The 23046-nt window shown below is 39.7% G+C and overlaps 5 protein-coding genes across 5 annotated transcripts; 3 read left to right on the forward strand and 2 right to left on the reverse strand.

Annotated features, from left to right (window-relative positions):
• Nucleotides 1-3662: 3662 nt before the first annotated feature.
• Nucleotides 3663-4649, forward strand: LOC6032743 (uncharacterized protein C9orf85 homolog). The gene is made up of 2 exons (XM_038262440.1): nt 3663-3799; nt 3884-4649. Exon 2 carries the CDS (start codon nt 3907-3909, stop codon nt 4567-4569), a length of 663 nt encoding a protein of 220 aa, XP_038118368.1. The 5' UTR covers nt 3663-3799; nt 3884-3906; the 3' UTR covers nt 4570-4649.
• A 59-nt stretch (nt 4650-4708) lies between these two features.
• On the reverse strand, nt 4709-5666 carry LOC6032744 (dnaJ homolog subfamily C member 30, mitochondrial). The gene has a single exon (XM_001843238.2). The coding sequence runs from the start codon at nt 5534-5536 to the stop codon at nt 4811-4813; it is 726 nt and encodes a 241-aa protein (XP_001843290.2). The 5' UTR covers nt 5537-5666; the 3' UTR covers nt 4709-4810.
• Nucleotides 5667-10617: 4951 nt separating this feature from the next.
• LOC6032745 (vacuolar protein-sorting-associated protein 37 homolog 1) lies at nt 10618-11750 on the forward strand. The gene is made up of 3 exons (XM_001843239.2): nt 10618-10892; nt 10959-11130; nt 11191-11750. The coding sequence occupies exons 1-3, from the start codon at nt 10779-10781 to the stop codon at nt 11598-11600; spliced, it is 696 nt and encodes a 231-aa protein (XP_001843291.1). The 5' UTR covers nt 10618-10778; the 3' UTR covers nt 11601-11750.
• A 174-nt stretch (nt 11751-11924) lies between these two features.
• Nucleotides 11925-13061, reverse strand: LOC6032746 (probable 18S rRNA (guanine-N(7))-methyltransferase). Its single transcript, XM_001843240.2, has 3 exons — nt 12896-13061; nt 12423-12833; nt 11925-12365 (listed from the first exon to the last, which is right to left on the reverse strand). Exons 1-3 carry the CDS (start codon nt 12932-12934, stop codon nt 11988-11990), a joined length of 828 nt encoding a protein of 275 aa, XP_001843292.2. The 5' UTR covers nt 12935-13061; the 3' UTR covers nt 11925-11987.
• A 3367-nt stretch (nt 13062-16428) lies between these two features.
• LOC6032747 (protein unc-45 homolog B) lies at nt 16429-22838 on the forward strand. Its single transcript, XM_038262770.1, has 3 exons — nt 16429-16749; nt 19567-19716; nt 19784-22838. The coding sequence occupies exon 3, from the start codon at nt 19792-19794 to the stop codon at nt 22648-22650; it is 2859 nt and encodes a 952-aa protein (XP_038118698.1). The 5' UTR covers nt 16429-16749; nt 19567-19716; nt 19784-19791; the 3' UTR covers nt 22651-22838.
• Nucleotides 22839-23046: the final 208 nt, after the last annotated feature.

Raw genomic sequence — 23046 nt, forward strand, 5'->3', positions numbered from 1 at the left:
CCACTGTCTCCGGAGGATTGGGTCCTTTGGGAACCGGTGACTCGAGATACTACCATTATCATCGTGGAGTGATAACAAGCATACCTTCTCCACCGTACAACCCCATTATCCTCGCGATGCACGTTGTGGACTCTCCCGAGTTTTCAGCGTATTGGTGACAGGTTATCATCCACCACGCCTACTAGGCTACCAACATCAATCGGGACTGCTTATTTTTTTCCACCGTGTTTAGTTCTGCTTTGGACTGGCACCAAAGACTCGCGTTTACAATATTTCCAGAACTTCTGAACCTCACGTTGCACTTGCTACCAGTTGTTGAGTCGATTCGTGGGCTGGTTTAAACAGTTCCAAGTCATTTGGGTCGTCAGATATTTGTGTGATGGGGCGAGAATCCATGTAACTCTGGTGAAAATAATTTTAACAACTCGCAATAAGTGCTTTAAGTATTTTTTGAAACGGCATTATGTTAGCGTCTTCGGCTAGCCCTTCTCCATTCCGCACAGACCAACTGTGTAAAGTTAACCGCAAAGATGATTCGTTGTTTGGACCCGTATTTTTTTTTTTCGTCCTCTCTCGGTAGAGTCGCTGGTAGGCAGTTGGACTCACAATCCAAAGGTCGTCAGTTCGCATCCCGGGGTGGATGGAAGTTTTCGATCAAGCCTTCGGACACCTAGTTTCGAGTAGGAATCTCGCAATCGAGAACGCCAAGGCAATGCTGTAGAGCGAATAATGTGGTCCAAAAATTGACCATTTTCGTCGATTTTCGCAAAAAACACATTTTTCAAAAAATCATAACTCCGTGCCATTTCAACACAAATGAAAGCTTATAAGGGTTTTAAGGAAAACCAGTTTTAAGTCTCATAAATTAAGACTAGTATTTGAAAAGGTCGTATGAAAACATAAAATGCTGAAAATATTTTTAATCGGTTTCCTCGGGAAATTTTACGTAATTTATAAAAAATTGTAAAGTTATAATAAGGCCGTTGCAATTATTTTTTAAAATTTAGTTTGCGGTAGTGTAATAGCTCCTTCACTTTTTCGTGTTTGACAGTTTGCCAAACTCGCAGAGGGGGGAGATCGATAGGCGAATCGACGCGCGAGATTCCGCGAGAAATTGCTAGAAGATTCTGGAATTCATTGAAAAAATGTGTCGCGTCGTGGCCTTGGAAGGTGGGCCCTCAGTCGTGTGGTGTTCGTGGGGGAGATCGGTTGGCGAATCGACGCGCGAGATTCCGCGAAAAAGTGCTAGGAGATTCTTGAATTTATTGATAGAAGGCTTCATGTCGTCGTGTATATATTGTCTTTCTGTTGTTGAGCTGATTGTTCGCGGTCCGGACTGAGTAAATTCGTGGAATTCGTTTGTTGCAATTAAATCGTGAGCGAAAACTTTTATGAAATCGATTTAAACAGTTAGTTGTATCAGCACTATTTGAGGTTTACATGATAACGTATAATACGTTGCTAAAAATTTCATTTAGTTTAGAAAGCCTTTCCCATAGCATCGTGGCTCGGATGGCACGCCGACGGTAAGAAGTAAAAAAATACGGGATTGAGTATATAATTAAGTCCTTCTCATAGCGTCGAAGCTCGGAAGGCAACGATTATGTTTCACTTTCTGGTCATATCATCTACCAATAATGAATCCGGATCTATTTTAAATTGTACGTCACCGAATATTGCGTTCATTCAAATTTCATTTCGTTTTGAAAGCCCATCCCAAAGTTGGGGGGTCGGTATTGACATAAAGCAGAGATCTTCAGGGGTTATATTGTCGCCGCGGCACTAAACCGAATTGAGCGAGTTTATCTCTCGCGACGATTTTCTGTCGCGAAATATCTGTCAAGCATGTTTCGAATCAGTGTTAGCTTTTTTGTTTTCATTGCTGGGTTTTGTTTAAGTCGTTGGAAAACATCATGCGATTCTACGTGGTTTTGCAAAGAAATGCGACAATAATGTTTAAATAATTAGTGAACTCAGAACTGTTTTGGCTGCGTCATGTAATTTTCAATTTGTTCTCAGCTTCAGAAGGAGATATAAAATGTCAAGAGTTTTGGTCACAATCTTGGGCTGGGTTGCTATCTGGCCTCAACAAAATTACCGAGTGACCGTTAATCTGGTCCGTTAGCCCATCACGAGTTAGCAATGATAATCCGGTTGCTGATTTGGTGGGCCCCAGAATTTATAAAATTTGTTTTGACAAAGACACCCTTTCGAAAGCCGAATTTGTCGTCATTGTCCTTTTCAGACTAGACTTAATGGCATTATCCATCAAATCCACGCCCATTTAGCGATTTCTAGCAGAACTTTGAGGTCAATTCCTTGATCCATTTCGGCCGCGGCGCTAGTCTCTTCGCAACTCCACTCACGAAATTTCAGTTTGGTGCCGCGGCGAAATTTGGTTTTGGTTTCGAATGTGACATTTGACATACACTCAGAAAAGAAACTACCCAAAATTGCTTCGTGAGATGAAAAAACTCGCGCTGTTATTTCGATTTATTTCCGAAATCACAATACAGTGAGGATGATTAGCTCCCACTACTCATCTGTTGGTTCATTGTGTAACTTCAGCTGATCCGTCAATAACGGAGTTGCAGCTCATTGGCAGTCGACCATGCTCATGCTCATAACAGTTTCCCAAACTCGCAGACTTGTTTACGGCAAAATCGCAAACAAAGCAAAATGTAAATAATTTGATTTCGGAAATAAATCCAAATAACAGCGCGAGTGTTTTTCGTCTCGCAAAGCAATTTTGGGTCGTTTCTTTTTTGAGTGTATCTCAAATGTCACATTCGAAACAAAAAAAAAAATTTCGCCACGACACTAAACTGAAATGTCGCGAGTAGAGTTGGGAAGAGACTAGCGCCGCGACCAAAAAGGATCAAGGAACCGACCTTAAAGTTCTGCTAGGCTAGATTTGATGGACATGAAGTCCAGCCAGGAAAGATGATGACGGCGCTTTCAAAAGAGTGTCCTATCCAGGTTTTTAAGCAAAGATGGCGTTCGAATGGTGACCGTCCCAAATGTCATAATCGCGCAGTAGCACCAACATTAGAAAATAAAATGTGTGTGTCATACATGGAACACTTTTTTCGTAATGTTGGTACCACTGCGTGATTTTGACATTTCGGGCGTTCATCATTCGAACGCCATTTTCGCTTAAAAATCTGGATTAATCCAAATTTTATATATTTGGGTGCCCACCAAATCAGAAACCGGATTGTCATGACTAATTCGTGAACGGACTAACGGACCACATTGACGGTCACTTGGTAATTTTGTTGAAGCCAGATATTTAGCAATCCAGCCCAATATTGAGACCAAAACATGTGATATTCTGTCTCCTTCTAAAGCTTTATTATTTTCCAAGCTGGTAAGTAAGAAAGCACTTAAAGCACTCTAACTTCAGAACTAGTTGTCACACTGATGTTGACATTTTAATCACATTTTTCGACGATTTCAAAGCACGTGGTTTCAAGCATTTGGCAGCTGTCAGTCGTTCCAGTTATCGAATTTGAATTTGTTAATTCGAATGCAGTTCCATCCAGATAAGCGAATTCACTCTGTAATATTTTGGATTGAAATCATTCATTTTTGTTAAACTTTTTTAAACGTGCAAGCTCACAAAACTTTCCAGATTGGCCACCATTACATGACGGCTCTGTTGTCAGTGGACTTATGTGACAGAACAAAAATCAAAACACAAACACGTGAAGGAAACGAAACGATACACAAACTGCGTTGTTTCAGCTGTTTCGTTAAAAGGTGTTGTAAATTTAAGTGAAATTTGTGAATTTTTGAAGTGAGTATGCATTATCTTCATCAGAGACTGCACATTAATTGGACAGAAAGTTTAACTCCATGTTGCTGATTTAATATCTCGCAGATTCCCTTCAAAACAGCTGCAGGATGAGTTCTCGCCGCGGTGACGGCGGCCGCCGGACCCGTGCCCAGAAGCACCAGAATTCGTTCGCGTTCAAGAACGACCTGCACGACAAGCACACGCCGCTGATCAAGCTGATTAGCAACCTGAACGTGTGCGAAGTTTGCGAGCGCTGCAAGGAGCAGATCGAGTGGAAGATCAAGTACCGGAAGTACAAACCGTTGACGCAGCCCAAATCCTGCAACAAGTGCAACGAGCGCAAGGTCAAGCGGGCGTACCACGTCCTGTGCCGGGACTGTGCCCTGGCCAGCCGGTGCTGCGCCAAGTGTTTGGCGCCGGCCGATGAGACGCACATTGTTCCACCGGAACCGACCGACGTCGAGAAGCAGAAGCTGAAGGTAGAGATGGACCATCTGATCAAGTCGCTGCCGGAGCGGAAGCGGCGCACGTTCCTGCGATACATGAACAAAGGCAAGAAGAAGGAAAAGAAGGATTCGGACGGAGAGGATTACGAGGAAGACAAGAAGAAGAAACCGGCCGGAGTTCCGCACACGAGGGCTGAGTTGATGGAAAAGTTCGAGCAGCTGAAGTTGTCCACCGTGGAAGGGGACGTGGATAGTCTGTTCTCGGATGATGACGACGACGACGATGACTATGAAGACCTCAGTGATGAACATTCTTTGGGTTAGGTCGTGGTTAGGTTTATCATAAATTAATGTTGCTTTTTCTTCAAATGGTTGAAATAATGAAAATAATATATTTTTGCCCTTATAAATATTTTTTATTGAATGCCGTGACAAAAAAAGCAAACCTAATAAAAAAAATACAACCAACTTTTTACTCTCAGTTTATTCGCAGCAAAATATATCAATGATCTATTTACACTCATGTTTTTAAAATACATAACTAACTAAAACCTTGTAAACAATCCTACTTTTCATCCTCCGCTACATTCTTCTCTGGCAACGGTTTCGGCGTATCGTGGGACCGTTCCTGCATCAGAATAAGCACGTACATCAGGCCCAGCCCGACCATGGCGTACACGACGTACCCCTGGATCACAGTAGAATTAACCAGCTCGTCCTGGGCGGCCCGTGCCCGGAACTTTTCCTCCGCCTTCTTCTTCCGGTTAAAGCTCGCCCCATAATGGTTCCGAGACCACTCGTCAAAATCGTAAATCGGTGTCCTCCCCGAAGCCGTCGGAACGTGCGTTCGCGTCATGCGCTTCTTGTAGAACCGCGTTTGCGGATCGTCCTCTTCCTCCTCGGCCTCCTTGCTGACCGCGTCCTGCTGGCGCGCGTACTGACGACCTGCGGTGTGCAAAATGCCCTTGTCGTACAGCTTTCTCAGCCGATAATTCCCAAGCACTTCGTACGCCTCGGTGATGGCACGAAACTTTTCCGCCGCCGTGTCGCTGCCCTCGTTCCGGTCCGGATGGTACACCTTTGACAGGTTGTAGTAGGCCTGCTTGATGTCGTTCTGGGTTGCCGCCGGACTAATTCCCAGCGCGTCGTAGTGGGACCTTCGTGCGGCGCCGTACACGCTGATGCACCGCTGGATGATCGGATAGGTCGCTCCGATGCCCAACAGGTCCACATTTTGTTTCGTTTGGTTGAGGACAGCACCTAGTGTGGATGTAAACTTTAGCAAACCCATTCCCCCAGTTTTTGCAATAGGTTTTCGAGATTTTAGGAACGTTTATTCACTCATTTCACAATTTCTTTTAATAAATCAAAACAAAAGTCCAAAATGTCAACAACGGTTATATCATGTTTATGTAATTTGACGTTTGTTTTGATTGTTTTGATTTTTGACAGCCCGTGGATTTTTTTTAACAGGGGTTGGCTGCAAAGTTCGAATTTTTTTTCGCCAACAATTTTTTTTTTGTTCTTATGATTTTATGTAAATATTACCGAAAATTCGTGCTTGCCATTTTATTTGGGCACAACACTTTTTTAGACAAGAGTGTGTCCCTTTCACACCTTATGTAAACTGTCATTCGAGTGAAAGGGATACACTATTGCTTACAGAAGGTATCGAGGTTTTTAAGCGAAGATGGCGTTCGAATGGTGAACGCCCGAAATGTCAAAATCACGCAGTGGTACTAACATTACGGAACAAGTGTCCCATGGCATGACAGCCATATTTTTTTTCTAATGTTGGTGCTACTGCGCGATTTTGACATTTCGGGCGTTCACCATTCGAGCGCCATCTTCGCTTAAAAACCTGGATATGCCCTTTTGAAATGTTAGGCTCCAATTTTCCAAATTATTATCACTGACGAGTGACGTGTTAAAATTCAAAATTGATAAATTCTAAAATGTATAGGCTCATTTCAATATTAGAGAAAGAAATTAAAAAAAAATACGAATATTTATATTTCTTTTAATATTTTTGGAAATTTCAGAGATTTATACATAGGGGTCATTCCATCTGAAGCGGAAAAGCATTTGAAAATTACGCTTTCCGATCCTGATCAAATTTGACAGGGCTGTTGATATCATCAAAACATCACGCAGACAAATATTTTGTAGAATCAGCCTGTATGAGGTTTGATTCAACAAAATATTTTGTTGAATAAGTTACGGAAATTGCTTTCCGTATAATTGATCGACGCCACCAACATCATCAGCACAGCCGACAACAGTTATCCAAACTGCGAACAAAGCATAACTTCGTTTACCTCGCCGCGATTAAAGCAAGTTGCTCGATTAATGCTCAATCAGCAAAACCTCAGTACCTCATGTGTGAGGCTCTGCACACTGAAAGAAACCAACATAGCAAACTCAAGTGTTTTTTCACGTGAGAGTCTCCAAAAATTCACACCATAAGATCACGTGCTTTTCCTTTGACAAGCACATGCTTTCCATGTCATATAGATGTGAAAATCATTTTAAACCAGCTGATCGTTAGCAAAAAGCCTTTCATTCTTATTTCGTATGCTTTTCACTTCAGATTCAAATGAATTTCACATCGATTTGCCCCATTCGATATTTCCTTTGATTTTGTAGTGAAAAACACGTTAGGTTCAAATGTTGTGTGGCAAATGCGTGTGGCAAAAAACTTTCCATAAGTAAGATGGTCACGCACGAGGATGGTGAAGAATTTGCTTTTCGGATAGAAATTACTTCTAACCGAGCTTTTAGCCAACTAGTTCCCTTAGATTATTTTAATATTTGGGCGCAATGGTAGGTAAAATCAAGATAAATAGTTAGGTTGTTTAAAAATAATACAAATATATTTATTTATTTATTTTTTTTTTTTTTCAGAAGATCAGGATCCGGCGGTGACGGTGCTTCTCAAGATTCATCATAGATAACACGGGCGAGCTACGGATCGGCCAGCTGTCGGATCGTGAAGTGTTTGGTACTTGCTGCACTTTTTTTCGGCCAGCTTGAACCCGTTCTCGAACGATCTGACCTTGCCGATTCGCCGTTCCGGCAGGGCGAATTCTTGAATGTCTCGGTGAACGAACTTCACAACGCCGATTTATGTAATTTAAGTATTCTTAAAAATGTTTTTATTTATAAAAATAAATCTTATTTATCATTGAAACCGTGTAATAAAATTGTAAAAATAAGAAAACCCCTTTCATCGTTTTAACACCTGAAAACCACTGGAAACCCAGTCAATTTAGACTACAAAATCATTTAACATTCGTGAGAAAAGCATTGCAAATTCAAAAGCGTTTTCATATGAAGTTAACGTGTTTTGCTTTTGAGTTAACCGCGTCGCGCGATGAGAATTTTCGAAGTGATTTACACATGACATTCACATGCCAAGTCGTATGGGGCAGATTCACTTGTTAAACATGTGATATTGCTGTGTGTCTTTCTTTCAGTGTGGGGGACTTTTCGATTACAATAAAATCAGAACATTTTGGACACACTGAAAAAATCCAACATAGAAAAATCAAATGTTTTTTCACGTGAGTCACTCCAAAAACCAACACGATAACTTCACGTGCTTTTCATTTGAATCTCACGTGCTTTACATATCAAATTAATGTTTAAAACATTCATATCCAGCTGTTCGTTGACAAAAAAGAATTCACTCATTATTCGGATGATGTTCACGTGAGATTCAAATGAATTTCACTTAGATTTGCCCCAATCCGCTTGTCCTTTGGTTTTGAAGAGAATGTCACGTGAGATTGAAATGAATTGCACTTTGATTTGCCCCATTTGACTTTTCCTTTGATTGCGAAGTGAAAAACACGTGAGACTCAAATGTTTTGGGTTTTAATTGCGTATGGTGAAAAAATTTCATTACTAAGATGGCCACGGACGATGATGGTCAAAAATTGCTTCTGGCTGTTTTTGTAAACGAATTTTATCTTTTCTAAAGATTTGTTTGCAAATTTAAACTGAGCATTCAATAAGTTTTCGGTGAGTACAAAAAAGAATACATAGTGAAGGTGCAGAAAATTTGATACTAACTAAGTTTCACATTTTTTTCAGGAAATCAAGTTCCAGCTTCGGCATCGGAATCCACACCTGATCCGGCGAATCGGAAGATCCGCTCTAGTTTCATCCGGCTGGCTATGGAAAACTACGAGAACCAATTATTTCGGGCGGTGCTTCCCGACGTCCGCCAGGAAGTGCTCTCAAGTTCTACGGACGCAGCGCGGAAACGGAATCGCAATCAGACTTTCCGACGCTGCGTAACAGTGACCTTCAGAATCAGTGGAAAAATCTTATGTATTGTATGAGTTTTTACTATTTTGAAAAATAAATTTATTTATGCAAGCAATGTTTAAATAATTAAATTTCAATCCAAAAGAAAATACTAAATATTGAACACACATGAATTCCAATGGAAATCCATTTGAATCGCACTACAATCTCATCACATTTTTATAAGCCAATCATTGGAAATTCATGTGAGATTTCACGTCAGATCAACGTGTTTTTCATTTGGAATGACAGGTTCGTGCCATGATTTGATTTAAGTGCTTTGCTCATGAAATTCACATGTTAAGCCGTATGGGGCAGACTCACGTGTAAAACATGTGATATTGCTGTGTGCCTTTCTTTCAGTGCAGTAGACTAACTAACTAACCACATCGTCGTTATTAATTTCGTGAAATCTCCCCTTCGATCATGGACGTATTATAACTAATATAATCAACAAAATTTTTGCATTGAATCAACTCTCTAATTTTGTTGTTTCAAATCAAGACATTTCGTTGTTTCAAAGCAGCTCTTTTGTTGAATCAACCCCTCGATCAACCCTCACTTTTGTTGACCATAATTTGACAGAAGGCGCATTCAAATCAGAATTTTGTTGAATCAACGTCGGTTTCGTTATGGAAACAACTCACGAATTTTATCAAATTAAAATTAGTCATTGAATTGAATCAACAAAATGTTGAATTGAAATTAAAATTGTATTTTATTGATGTTTGCATTTTTATTTATTGAACATTTCAAATAATTTCCATCTGCTCCTTCAAGTGCTGCAGAAAATTTGGCCCGTGAGACCGTGAGCCATTTCGCTGTTTTTGAACTGCACTTGGTGTCGTTGACACCGCCGCCTCTGAGTGAACCGGATCGTGGTTCTGTTTTCCGCAGAGGTCTGTAAGGATGGAAAAGGCGTTAGAAAGAGACATTTTAGGTAGAATTCTAAGGCGCTTACCAAGCATGTCCCGTCGAAGATTAAGATCTTGGGGAATTCCGATAAATCTGCTAAATTGGATTGGTGGTGACAGTATCACTGTGTTATTTTGACATTTCGGGCATGCACGCCATCTTCGCTTATAAATCTTGATTTTTATTGTTGTCAAATCGACGGTAACATTTCAAAATGCATCATGTACATTTTGACACTTTCTGGGTTATTGCATATTCTAAAAGTACTCCTAATAAGCTACCTCTCCACCAAAAATGAGCAAAAGTTACTTCAGTAAACTCTGTTTAATCATGATTTTAAATAAAGTAACATAAACAATATCTCTGCCATCAGCAGTCCCTGTTTATATAGCCCTGTCAACCTGTCAAACAAAAGACTACATAAACCTCGTGACGAAAACAAGCATCATGAACAAAGCGCCATGTACATTCGGCGAAGAAAAACGAATCATAACAAAGCGTCCCGCTCAATGACAGCAGGGTGATATAGACGTTGGTGATTTCAAAAGAAGTTATTATAAGGCTTTCTAGTTAGAAATTTACCAATATATTCAAAGTATGTTTACATTACAGCTGGACGAATGTTTGTATCAGGTTTCCTATCTCTTTCTAGCAAAAGTTTTTTGTTAGGCGACTTCTAGCTGGTTTTTTTGACTGACCGCTCGATATGTCAGCCAACATACTTCGCAGGGCTGTGACAGCTCGAGCTCGATCATTGTTTGCATCAGGACACTGTGACGAGAAGTTCATCATTTTTGAATTAAATTATTATTTTTTTCACTGGGCCTAGAAAGCCTTATTGAAAATGGATGCTCAACATTCAAATGCGTTTTTCTCAAAACGCATGGTTTGTACATGATGCTTTTTGAAATGTATGCGTCGAAATGTGTACTGTTTTTTTAAATTTTAATATTTACTTTTATTTCTAATAGCGTTAAAAAAAATTTTGATGTTGCACATTATTTTTAAAATTTCCTGCTCTCCTAATAATTTCTGAACAGAAACGATGATTAAATTTTCCATCCCTGTTTACACCATGAATTCGTTGACATCCCTAAACCGACTTTCAAGGCTTTCAAGCATAATCATCTGTCAAGTTTGGGAAACGTCACTCAAAACAAGAACGAAAATAGAAAAATATTTGCCTGGCCTGCGCTGCGAAAAACAAGCAGGAAGAGGAACGTTAATTGTTTATCGAATAGTTCTGGGTGTTGTTGTTGCAGTGGGAAGAAAAAAGTGCTTTCTTTGTTCCGGAACACAAACTTCAGATGTACCAACAGTATTTAAATCAGGCGGTGCGGACGCTGCAGAATCTGTCCTCGGACGAGCTGAAGGATCTGCTGAACGATGACGACAAACTGGACGAACGGGTCGATCAGGCCGTAAGTGCAAAACAAACAAAAAACAATCACGGCTGAGTCATAACTTGAACATGATAACGATTGCAGGTCCAATCGCTGGAATCCGAGAAGGATCTGCTGCTCGGCGAGAACCGCAGCCTGGCCGAGAGCAACCTGGAAAAAGAGCCGAAAGTGATCGAGCTGCGGTCGCGCGTCAACGATCTGTCGGAACAGGGCCGGGCGCTGGCCACGTCCGTTCGCCAAAAGTCAGATGATCTGAGTAAGGGTTTAAAATTGATGATATGTTCAATTTTATTTTAAATTATTGTTCTTTTTCCAGAAACCAAATCGGGCAGCACAAACCCGGACACGGTGCTGGCCCTGCTCCAGACGGCGGCCGCCGAAAGTGAGGAAGAGTCCGAGCAGATCGTCAAGCAGTTTCTCGACAACGAAATCGCCATCGACGTGTACCTGGACAAGTTCATGAGCAGTCGCCGAACCATGCACAGCCGCAAGCTGAAGGCGGAAAAGATGACGGAACTGGTGCGAAACGGGCTCAGTGGCAGCGCCAGCAGTCAACAGCAACCGTTACAGCGTCCTAGCTTTGGCAGTCCTTACCCGCCGCCGCCGGTGCATGCCGGATCCGGGTTCTATCCGCCGATGCCGAATGCCGGAGCGGTGCCGTACCCGCTGGGACCGGTTTCAATGCCGATGCCGGGAATGCCCCAGTGGAATCGACCGCCGTACTAATCGAGGGTTTCTTTAGGGATTTTGCACTCATACAAACACACACGCGCATGCCGAATTGGGTTGGGATGTTTTACGTATTTAAGAGAAGAGAGATTAATGTTTGACGCTGATTTCAAAATTTGCTCGGAAATAAAGTTTATATCACTGAGCTTTTGCGACGCTTTTAAAAGGGATTAATCTGAGAGCCTCCCGTTCTGAGGGTATCTGGCATAGAACACTGCAAATGTTTAGCGGGTGTAGGGTCACTTCGCATAGACTCCCTTGCTCCCATCACGTCACTAAGTTGTCAAACGTAAGGAATTCGGATCATTGGCAACACATCTCTCCGCTTCGTGTTTGCTACAGCCGTAGCATCTTTATACAATAACAAACAACTCGCCCCTCACCTCAAAACCGCCCACTTCGCTTCCGCGCCGTGTACTTGGAGTCGGAGCGCGTGTCGTTGCCCTGCTGCCGCCGCCGCTCTTTCTTCGCCTGGACCCACTCGCGGGACTTTTTAAGCGGCCTCCCGCGGGCATTATTCGCCAGCTCGCGCTTCCGGCTGTACGGAATCTGGCCCGAGTCGGCCTCGGTTCCGAGCGCCGCCGGCAGCTTCACCATCCCGCCCGTCATCAGCACCAGGAAGTACTTCTTCGCCTTGGCCGAGTTGGGATAGTCCACGACGAGACCGCCGTAGAAACCGGCCTTCATCGCTTGGGACGTAATAAGTTCGATTTGGTCGGCGTTTTCCGGATAGAACTGGAACACGGCCCGGGCGTTGCGCGTCTGAAAAGCGAAGAGTTAGTTAGTTTGAACGTTTCCCTCTCGTTAAAATCAACTCACCAAACAGGAAAACAGCGTGCTGAAGAACTGATAGAGTCGCTTCGAGGGCACGTGCGACTTTTTGTCCGCGTTGCACAGCCACTGCAGGGCGGAAATCGAAACCGCCCCGTCGAATGTGCCCGCCTTGAACGGCATGCCCTGGCCCATGTCCCCCAGCACCAGATCCCCCTCGACCTCGCGCTCCACCGCCACGTCCAACATGGCCTTGGCGATGTCGATTCCGATCCAGGCGTGGCCCTGGTCCTCCAGCACGCTTCCCGACAGGCCCGACCCGCAGCCAATGTCCAGGATCATGTGCGGTTCGTCCTCGCCCAGCGCCAGCAGCTCGATGGCCCGCTCGCACATCTGTACCTGGATCTCGATGATTCGGGTGTTGTTTGTGTACTTTTGCGCTTCATCTTCGTTGTAGAACTGCAAGGGTAAACAAGAGTTGAATTTCTCCTCCAGCTGGAAGAATCAAGACCAAAACTTACAATCTCCGGTGGAGCGAGATGCTCCGGGCGACGTGCCATCACAGTTTGATTATTTTAACAAAATCTGTTCGATTAATTAGAAAATTTTACAACTTTGAAATCTAAACTCTTGAAGCACATGGAGCGAGCTGTTTATTTTTCAATCGGCGTTTTGACAGTTTTGCTTCTGATGAGTCGAGGGGTGAAACGATTTGCTTTCGGCACAAAGCAGGATTGTAATAGGTACACGTTTAGATTGGTTCAGGGACATTTTGCATGCAATCAAGGAACTATTCAGTTTTGAATAGAGTTATCTAAACCCAAGCTCACGCACACTAGCACCCCATTTGTTTTGCTGGCGGGTACAAAATTTAACCTCAATCTTTTTCGTGTACGTACACGCAATACATGCGCACGTAGATAACTCTATACAAAGTACACTCAAAATCAGAAGTTTTATCTACCCTTTATCTGTCAACACAAGGTAAACAAACCCTTTTAGAGTGTGATTTCAACCCTATTTCAAGCAAAACATTGTTAAACGACCTAAGTCAAAAGTGTAAACAAACGGGATTTTTGGTGTAAACGGTGTCTTTAGTCCTTATCTATCACTACATATCGAGAAATGCATATAAAACAATGTTATTATGTGAAAAAAAATCATTTTTTGCAAAAGGCCAAAGTTTATTACGTTTTGTTTATTTTCTACTTCCAAATAGACCCTTTGCTGCAAAGGTCCAATGTGGAAACTGAGTTGTTTTGATTTCGAACACGTGATCGTCTCAGGGACAAACACAATGTTGTTCAAAACAAAGATCGAAACGAAGTTTGGCCTTTTGTTTTAAATTATCAAAACTAACGATTTTTAATTAAAATAAGGTTTCTTGTGTATTTCTGGTTAATTCCTACCTCGTCAATACGTGTAACATCCCGATTCTTTTAGATAGCTGCTCATTTAAACGTGTTTTAAACTATTCTATTAGAAAATCACATTCACTTGCACCAAGTCATTAATTGCCGGGTAAATTTCTCCGGTTTGCTATTTCGTGTCGCACTATTCGGTCGTTTCAGGCCAGCTCGTTCCGACGAAACTGCCCAAAGCACTTTGCACTGAAGATACACTTTTCCCCGGTTGAGCCGCTCATGCAATCAAAGCCACCACCCGGTAAAAAGCATTCAGCAGTTCGCCCAAAACAGCCAAGTAATTTTGCGGCATCGATGCTGGTGTCTTAGTCCCCGCCTTTGTGGCCGATTCCGTGATGCCGTCGATGCTACGGACGTAGATTTTGAACGTACTTCACACGATACAATAAGTTCAGCTTGGGCTCCAAAACCGACGAAACATTCTCACTCGTTCCACGACGATTAAAAAGATCGTGGGCCGCTTGCAGCGAAAACATATTGGCAGTGGCACAGCTAAAATTAAGTGAAGAATAATCAAATAACATCGACGAATCTCAAATGATAGAAAATCTTACCGTGGGTTGTCTCCGGGGTAACCATGACAGGAAAATTCGTGCTTTTCGATTATGCACACTTCAATATCGCGATCAGGTATCTATTTCACACAAAAATACCTTAGAACTGGCCGCGAAAAGTGAAAAACAGCTTAAAAAACTAATAAAATTACGTTACTTGCAAAAGTCCAATCAGCAAAGCTGAATCTGTTTTGATTTGGCCTCCCAGACCAATAAACTAAAGAACAACAAAAACAAACTGTCATCGTGTTTGGACCGGGGCCCAAGTGGAAAATGAAACTGCCAATGTTTACAAAGGCGCTAAAACGCAAAGGGCTCAATACGATCGAACACGGGTGAAACTATCGACCGGGGCTAATGTTCTTTTTTAATTCATTTTATCGAAATAAATCAATTTTTCCACCAAATTTAGTTTAAGGATGCATAACTATACCATTTTTACACATATTGTGTAAATTATTTTCGCACTTTGCTTAATTGGTTTGAAATATGAATTGAAAAACTAATCGCAAATTTCTTTCTTGTTTTTCTCAATGTTTTGAAAAATGACAATGGCCGTTTTACAATGTTTTGCTTGATTTCATGTTTTCTGGTGGAACCCTTTGCAAAATTTATGAATTTGAATTTAAGAATTTAAGAATTTAAAAATTTAAGAATTTAAGAATTTAAGAATTTAAGAATTTAAGAATTTAAGAATTTAAGAATTTAAGAATTTAAGAATTTAAGAATTTAAGAATTTAAGAATTTAAGAATTTAAGAATTTAAGAATTTAAATTTAAGAATTTAAATTTAAGAATTTAAGAATTTAAAATTTAAATTTAAGAATTTAAGAATTTAAGAAATTTAAGAATTTAAGAATTTAAATTTAAGAATTTAAAATTTAAGAAATTTAAAATTTAAGAATTTAAATTTAAGAATTTAAAAATTTAAGAATTTAAAATTTAAAATTTAAGAATTTAAGAATTTAAGAATTTAAGAATTTAAAATTTAAAATTTAAGAATTTAAAATTTAAAATTTAAGAATTTAAGAATTTAAGAATTTAAATTTAAATTTAAAATTTAAGAATTTAAGAATTTAAGAATTTAAATTTAAAAGAATTTAAATTTAAGAATTTAAAATTTAAGAATTTAAGAATTTAAGAATTTAAATTTAAAATTTAAGAATTTAAGAATTTAAATTTAAAAAAATTTAAGAATTTAAGAATTTAAGAATTTAAGAATTTAAGAATTTAAGAATTTAGAATTTAAGAATTTAAAGAATTTAAGAATTTAAAATTTAAGAATTTAAGAATTTAAATTTAAGAATTTAAGAATTTAAGAATTTAAATTTAAATTTAAATTTAAGAATTTAAGAATTTAAAATTTAAGAATTTAAGAATTTAAGAATTTAAATTTAAGAATTTAAGAATTTAAAATTTAAAGAATTTAAATTTAAGAATTTAAGAATTTAAGAATTTAAATTTAAGAATTTAAGAATTTAAGAATTTAAGAATTTAAGAATTTAAAATTTAAGAATTTAAGAATTTAAGAATTTAAAATTTAAGAATTTAAGAATTTAAGAATTTAAATTTAAGAATTTAAGAATTTAAATTTAAGAATTTAAGAATTTAAGAATTTAAGAATTTAAAATTTAAGAATTTAAAAATTTAAGAATTTAAAATTTAAGAATTTAAGAATTTAAGAATTTAAGAATTTAAGAATTTAAGAATTTAAAATTTAAAATTTAAGAATTTAAGAATTTGTTTTATTGAATATGGATGATCAAGTATCAACAAAAGCAACGTTTTTCATCGTTTGTTATCATTAGAACATCTTATTTTGCTTTTATATAAAAATGGTAATTGAAAATGGATGCTCAACATTCAAATGCGTTTTTCTCAAAACGCATGGTTTGTACATGATGCTTTTTGAAATGTTGGCATCGATATGTTAATATATAACTCATTCTAGAGTAAGTTCGGTTTTAAAACAGTAAAAATAACTCAGCAATTACTTATTTCAAATAAGCGTGTCCAATCTAGTAATCACCACCATCGGTGCACCCCTCGCCAGAAACGTCAACACAAAATACCGCTATCTTTTCACCGCTGAACAGGGAGTGCATGAATGAAAACAAAAGGTTCGTGAATTTTCCTCCTGCCTGCCGTCGAACGGGAACATCTGTTCGGAAAAAGTTAAAAATAGAGGAGAAAATTAAGTCAAATCAGGTGCAGCAGCCGAGTGACCGCGTGTTGGTTCAGTTTTCTCGAAAGTGCACGTGAAATTCCGTTCGAAAAAAGGGACGTCCGAGACGTCGAGAATTATCGGGCAATTTGGAACCGGATTCCTTCGGGGTTTGTTTACTTCGAACCGGGCTCACCATTTGAGGATTCGAGTTTAATTTAATTTTCTGACGTGGTAAGCATGACTCATATAAGGGTACTATTAAATTTGGGATTTATTCTAAAAACTATCAAAACTGTAGTTAGGAATAAATCAAAACTTCATAGTCAGGTTTTTATTTTTGGAATAATTGAAGAAATAAAATAGTTAATTATTCTACTTTATCTAAAGGTACTAGGCGCCACGGGCTCCCTATGATTATGTTTAAAAAAATTCAAAAGTTTTACATTTTGTTTTTTTTTAATAATTCAATATTTTGATGCCTCTAAAACGCGTTGCGTCGCTTGTTGCTTCCACCCTGTAGACACCTTATGGCCTATCTACAATCACTTAGCTTAGAAAATTTCACTTAGCTTAGGAATTTGAATCAATGGAAATGAAGCCGTAATTGTAGATAGCCCATTACGGGTATACACTTTGAAATTTGTGAAAAAGTTATCAGATGTTTCGGAATTTGCGAAATAGTTAAATCAGTCCAAATTTTGCGGCTTTTACTCGTGTTGGTTCAGAATTCAATTATTTTTAATTCCTCTATTCAAAAATTCTAAAAAAAATAAATTCTATGGTTTTAGGATATTCAATGTTTCCTAATTGTTTCATGATATGAAAATTCAAAACTTACAAAACTACAAAATTTCTAACACATAAATTCACAAACATCTGAAAATCATAAATTCTACTTTTCTAAAATTGTAAAATTCTAAAATTGTAAAATTGTAAAATTCTAAAATTCTAAAATTGTAAAATTCTAAAATTCTAAAATTCTAAAATTCTAAAATTCTAAAATTCTAAAATTCTAAAATTCTAAAATTCTAAAATTCTAAAATTCTAAAATTCTAAAATTTTAAAATTCTAAAATTCTAAAATTCTAAAATTCTAAAATTCCAAAATTCCAAAATTCTAAAATTCTAAAATTCTAAAATTCTAAAATTCTAAAATTCTAAAATTCTAAAATTCTAAAATTCTAAAATTCTAAAATTCTAAAATTCTAAAATTCTAAAATTCTAAAATTCTAAAATTCTAAAATTCTAAAATTCTAAAATTCTAAAATTCTAAAATTCTAAAATTCTAAAATTCTAAAATTCTAAAATTCTAAAATTCTAAAATTCTAAAATTCTAAAATTCTAAAATTCTAAAATTCTAAAATTCTAAAATTCTAAAATTCTAAAATTCTAAAATTCTAAAATTCTAAAATTCTAAAATTCTAAAATTCTTAAATTCTAAAATTCTAAAATTTTAAAATTCTAAAATTCTAAAATTCTAAAATTCTAAAATTCTAAAATTCTAAAATTCTTACTTTTAGTTTCTTTTACTGCTCGTACAACCTCCGGATCATGAGCTGTCTCCAGATGCGTTGCCATCTAACTCGGTCCTGGGCTGCTTCTCTCCAATTCCGCTGCGAAACTCCCACACTTTCTAAAAATTCTAAAATTCTAAAATTCTAAAATTCTAAAATTCTAAAATTCTAAATTTCTAAAATTCTAAAATTCTAAAATTCTAAAATTCCAAAATTCTAAAATTCTAAAATTCTAATATTCTAAAATTCTAAAATTCTAAAATTCTAAAATTCTAAAATTCTAAAATTCTAAAATTCCAAAATTCTAATATTCTAAAATTCTAAAATTCTAGAATTCTTTCTAAAATTATAAAATTCTAAAATTTATAAATTTGTATATTTGTAAATATGTAAACATGTAAATATGTAAATTTTTAAATTTGTGAATTTGTAAATTTGCAAATTTGTAAATTTGTTAATTTGAAAATTTATTAATTTGTAAATTTATAATTTGTAAATTTGTAAATTTATAATTTTGTAAGTTTGTTTATTTGTGAATTTGTGGATTTCTAAATTTTAGAATTCAAAAATCTAAAAAAATGAAATAAATTTCGTCACCCTGAAATTGTGAAATTCTGTTATTCTTAAATTATTAGAATTAGAATTCAAAAATTCAACAAAATTTTAAATTTTAAAACTAAAAAATGTATCAAATTCGAGAATCCTAAAAAAATTAAATTCTAAGATTCAGAAATTCCAAAATTTATAAATTGTAATATTCTAAATTTTAAATTTCAAAAATTTAAAAAAATCCTAAAATTCAAATATTCTAAAATTTGTAAATTTGTATGTTCGTAAATATGTAAACATGTAAATATGTAAATTTTAGATTTGTTAATTTGTTAATTTGTTAATTTGTTAATTTGTAAATTTGTAAATTTGTAGATTTGTAAATTTGTAAATTTTAGAATTGAAAAATCTAAAATATATGAAATTATTTTCGTTACCCTGAAATTGTGAAATTCTGTAATTCTAAAATTATGATTCTAAAATAATAGAATTCAAATATTCAACAAAATTTGAAATTTTAAAATTAAAAAAATGTATCAAATTCGAGAATCCCAAAAAATTTAAATTCTGGAATTCAGAAATTCCAAAATTTATAAATTGTAATATTCCTATTTTTAAATTTCAAAAATTAAAAAAAAATCCTTAAATTCAAAGATTCTCAAATTTATAAATTTTTAGATTTGTAAATATGTAAACATGTAAATATGTAAATTTTTAAATTTGTAAATTTGTTAATTTTAGAATTCAAAAATCTAAAAAAGTGAAATAATTTTCGTTAGAGCTTTAAAACTCTAAAATTAAAACAAATACAGTTTTCTTTTCACCATCCTATCCAAACACCACCCAATCCACCGTGTGCTCGCTCTGCCTGTGGCGCGGCGGTGTTCATTCTCGGGGTTCTAAATTTATCCACGCCACATTTCCCCCTAAACCATAAGCATCAGCAGAGTTTTTCACATTTTCCTCTCTCTTTCGTGATCTTGCAGTGGCCAGAAGCAGCAGCAGCAGCAGCAGCAACAGCATCAGCTCGTCGATCGTCCGCCCAGAACCGACGTGAATTATCGAGAATTTTCTTGGCCGCAAATTGGCTGGCGCAATAGTTTGGAATAAAAGGAAGTGTTTTGGGGGTGCTGCAGGTCAGTTTGAGTTGGAGATTCGCAAGTTGAGTAACACTAATACAAAGTGGTGTTTAAATGGTTTTAGCTGGTACGATGGTGAGTGAAAATGGAGGTCAGAAGCAGCGGGAGCTGGAGGAGGATCCGAACGTGTGCAAGGAGCGCGGGAATGAAGAGTTCAAGAATGGATTTTGGGATGAGGCGCTGGTGTGGTACACGAAGGCGATCAAGAACGGGGAGAAGCACAAGGATTTGCCGGTGTTTTACAAGAATCGTGCGGCGACCTATTTGAAGTTGGAGAATTACACGAAGGCGCTGGACGATTGCACCAAGTCGCTGGAGGGGTGTCCGAACGATCCGAAGGCGCTGTTCCGGCGGTTCCAGGCGCTGGAGGGGCTGGAAAGGTTCGAGGAGTCGTACCGGGATTTGCGGGCGATTCACACCCAGGATCCGAACAATAAGACGATCAAGCCGCACTTGGAGCGGATGCACGCAATCGTCCAGGAAAGGTCGAGGCAGCGGGCGCAAACGTCGAACAAAGTGACTCAGATGTTCCAGATTGCGTTCGATTTGGCGGCTGCGAAGGAGAAACGAGAACAGGCGATGAACAATATTGTGGTGTTGGCTAGGGAAACGGCCGGAGCCGAGGTCATGATGAAGGAAGGACTGGTCCACCAGATCGGGAAGCTGCTGAAGGTGGAGAAGAACAACGACATCGTTACGAATGCGATCCGCGCCATCGATCAGGTCTGCACCAAGAGTGAGGATCGCACCAAAACCGTAATCAAGGAGCTCGGAATTCCGTGGTTCCTGCAGATTCTGGACAGCAACTTGGAGGATCGGGTTTCGGTCGCTCAGCACTGCATGCAGACCGTGCTGAACTCGTGCACCGGCATGGAAAACAAGGACGACTCCAAACCGGTCAAAGAGCTGGTCGAAGGCAACAAGCAACTCATCGATACGCTGTTGACCTGCCTGGTTTACTCCATCACCGAGCGCACCATCACCGGCTTTGCCCGAGACGCCATCATGGAGCTGATCATCCGGAACGTGCACTACAAAACGATCGACTGGGCCGAGCGACTCGTCGAGATGAAGGGCCTGTTCCGCCTCATGGAGGTCTGCTCCGAACTCGAGGAGTACAAGTACGAGAGCGCCATGAACATCACGCCGTCCTCGCGCACCATCGCCACCGTTTGCCTGGCCCGGATCTACGAGAACATGTACTACGATGCGGCCCGGCAGCGGTTCCTCGAGCAGATCGAAGACTTTGTCAAGGACAAACTGCTGACGCCGGACCACGAGTCGAAGGTGCGCGTAACGGTGGCGTTGACTTCGCTGCTGACCGGCCCGCTGGACGTCGGCAACTCGATGCTTTCGAAGGAGGGCGTTCTGCAGATGATCCTGGCGATGGCGCAGTCCGATGTGCTGCTCGAGCAGAAGGTCGCCGTCGAGTGCATCATCGCGGCAGCCTCCAAAAAGGACAAGGCCAAGGGACTCGCGCAGTCGGGCGCGGAAATCCTGAAGAAGTTGTACACCTGCAAGAACGAGGAGATTCGCGTTCGTGCTCTGGTTGGCTTGTGCAAAATGGGCAGCGTTGGCGGACTGGACGCGTCGATTCGTCCTTTTGCGGATGGTTCTACCAAGAAGCTGGCCGAGGCCTGCCGCAAGTTCCTGGTTAAACCGGGCAAGGACAAGGACGTGAGGAAGTTTGCCGCCGAAGGTTTGTCCTATTTGACGCTAGATGCCGACGTGAAGGAAAAGCTGATCGAGGATCGTGCCGCCATCCAAGGGTTGATCGAGCTGGCCAAGACCGGCGACCAATCCGCGTTGTACGGCGTTGTTACAACCCTGGTCAACCTGGTGAATGCTTACGAAAAGCAGGAAATTCTTCCGGAGCTCGTTGAACTAGCCAAGTTCGCCAAACATCACATCCCGGAGGAGCACGAACTGGACGATCCAGATTTCGTGAGCGGGCGCATCATCGTTCTGGCCAACGAAGGCGTCACTTCCGGTTTGGTTGCGCTGTGCAAGACCGAAAGTGAAAACAGCAAGGAGATGATTGCGCGCGTGTTCAACGCCCTGTGCAGCGAACAGGAAGTCCGCGGAAAGGTCGTTCAACAGGGCGGCGCCAAGGTCCTACTGCCGCTCTCACTGAACGGAACGGCCAACGGCAAACGACACGCTGCTCAGGCACTGTCCCGCATCGGAATCACCATCAACCCGGAAGTTGCCTTCCCCGGCCAACGCAATCTAGAAGTCGTACGCCCGTTGCTGAACCAACTCCACCCAGATTGCAACTCCCTCGAAAATTTCGAAGCCCTGATGGCCCTTTGCAATTTGGCCTCCATGAACGAGTCCACCCGGCAGCGCATCATCAAAGAGCAAGGCATCAGCAAGGTCGAGACGTACATGGCCGAAGATCACCTGATGCTTCAGCGTGCCGCCACCCAAGTCATGTGCAACATGGTCCAATCACCCGAAGTCGTCAAAATGCACGAAAAGGAAAACGATCGCGTCAAGTTCCTCGCACTGCTCACCATGGAAGAGGACGAAGAGACCGCCCTCGCCTCGTCCGGTGCCCTGGCCTACCTGACCGCGGTCAGCGAAAAATGCTGCGAGAAAATGTTCTCCCCCAACTCGTGGATGGAAATCTTCCAAACCCTCATCGCGAACCCCTGCCCAGAAGTCCAGTACCGCGGCATGGTCATCGTCCTGAACGTCATCAGCGCCAACAAAACCCTCGCGGAAAGAATCTGCGACACCGAGCTGCTGCGGATGATTTACGGCGCAACGCAGCTGAACGACGAGAAGCGGGCCAAGGCGATCGAAACGGCCCACAAGATCCTCAAGGTCGCCGAAGAGAACCGACTGATTGAGGAGAACAAGGACGCCGATTTGGCGCCGGACGTGTTCAAAGAGCAGAGCGCGACAATCGAGGAGATTGACGAGTAACGAGTTGGTGGGCTCGTGGAGGCGCAGGTTTGACCGTACTGAATGTGCATTAGAGGAAAGACAGCAAGACTGCTTCCGCCGCCGTTTTCTACCGAACAATTTATATTGCGTTAAGAACTTAACTAGCGTTTAAAATATGTACAACTTTTTAATAAAAATTCTCGTTTCAATACCTTACAGACAAAAAAGTTGGTTGTATTTGTTTCTAGAAAGTCCGAAAATCAATCCCTCATTACATGCGAACTTTTTAAAAGTTGTTAGGACGGTTCACGGTTCCTGCTTCGAGCTGATTCTTGGTGCCTTGCAAAATCGGATTTTTCGTTTGTAATTAGACGGACGGACTAAATAGAGGACTGCAAATACTAATCGGGGCTGAGCTGCGTCTGATCTGGTCAG

This window comes from Culex quinquefasciatus, chromosome 3, assembly GCF_015732765.1.
Source record: "Culex quinquefasciatus strain JHB chromosome 3, VPISU_Cqui_1.0_pri_paternal, whole genome shotgun sequence".
In the NCBI taxonomy this organism is placed as follows: Eukaryota; Metazoa; Arthropoda; class Insecta; order Diptera; family Culicidae; genus Culex; species Culex quinquefasciatus.

What these genes read in the sequence shown, in the direction of transcription:
- LOC6032745 (XM_001843239.2), top strand. Translation starts at nt 10,779, where the DNA reads ATGTACCAACAGTATTTAAATCAGGCGGTGCGGACGCTGCAGAATCTG. An exon ending in ACGAACGGGTCGATCAGGCC is followed by an intron (nt 10,893 to 10,958) that starts GTAAGTGCAAAA and finishes TAACGATTGCAG; the next exon opens with GTCCAATCGCTGGAATCCGA. An exon ending in CCAAAAGTCAGATGATCTGA is followed by an intron (nt 11,131 to 11,190) that starts GTAAGGGTTTAA and finishes TTCTTTTTCCAG; the next exon opens with AAACCAAATCGGGCAGCACA.
- LOC6032743 (XM_038262440.1), top strand. Translation starts at nt 3,907, where the DNA reads ATGAGTTCTCGCCGCGGTGACGGCGGCCGCCGGACCCGTGCCCAGAAG.
- LOC6032746 (XM_001843240.2), bottom strand. Translation starts at nt 12,934, where the DNA reads ATGGCACGTCGCCCGGAGCATCTCGCTCCACCGGAGATT. An exon ending in ATCTCGCTCCACCGGAGATT is followed by an intron (nt 12,834 to 12,895) that starts GTAAGTTTTGGT and finishes TTACCCTTGCAG; the next exon opens with TTCTACAACGAAGATGAAGC. An exon ending in GCACGCTGTTTTCCTGTTTG is followed by an intron (nt 12,366 to 12,422) that starts GTGAGTTGATTT and finishes TTCGCTTTTCAG; the next exon opens with ACGCGCAACGCCCGGGCCGT.
- LOC6032747 (XM_038262770.1), top strand. Translation starts at nt 19,792, where the DNA reads ATGGTGAGTGAAAATGGAGGTCAGAAGCAGCGGGAGCTGGAGGAGGAT.
- LOC6032744 (XM_001843238.2), bottom strand. Translation starts at nt 5,536, where the DNA reads ATGGGTTTGCTAAAGTTTACATCCACACTAGGTGCTGTCCTCAACCAA.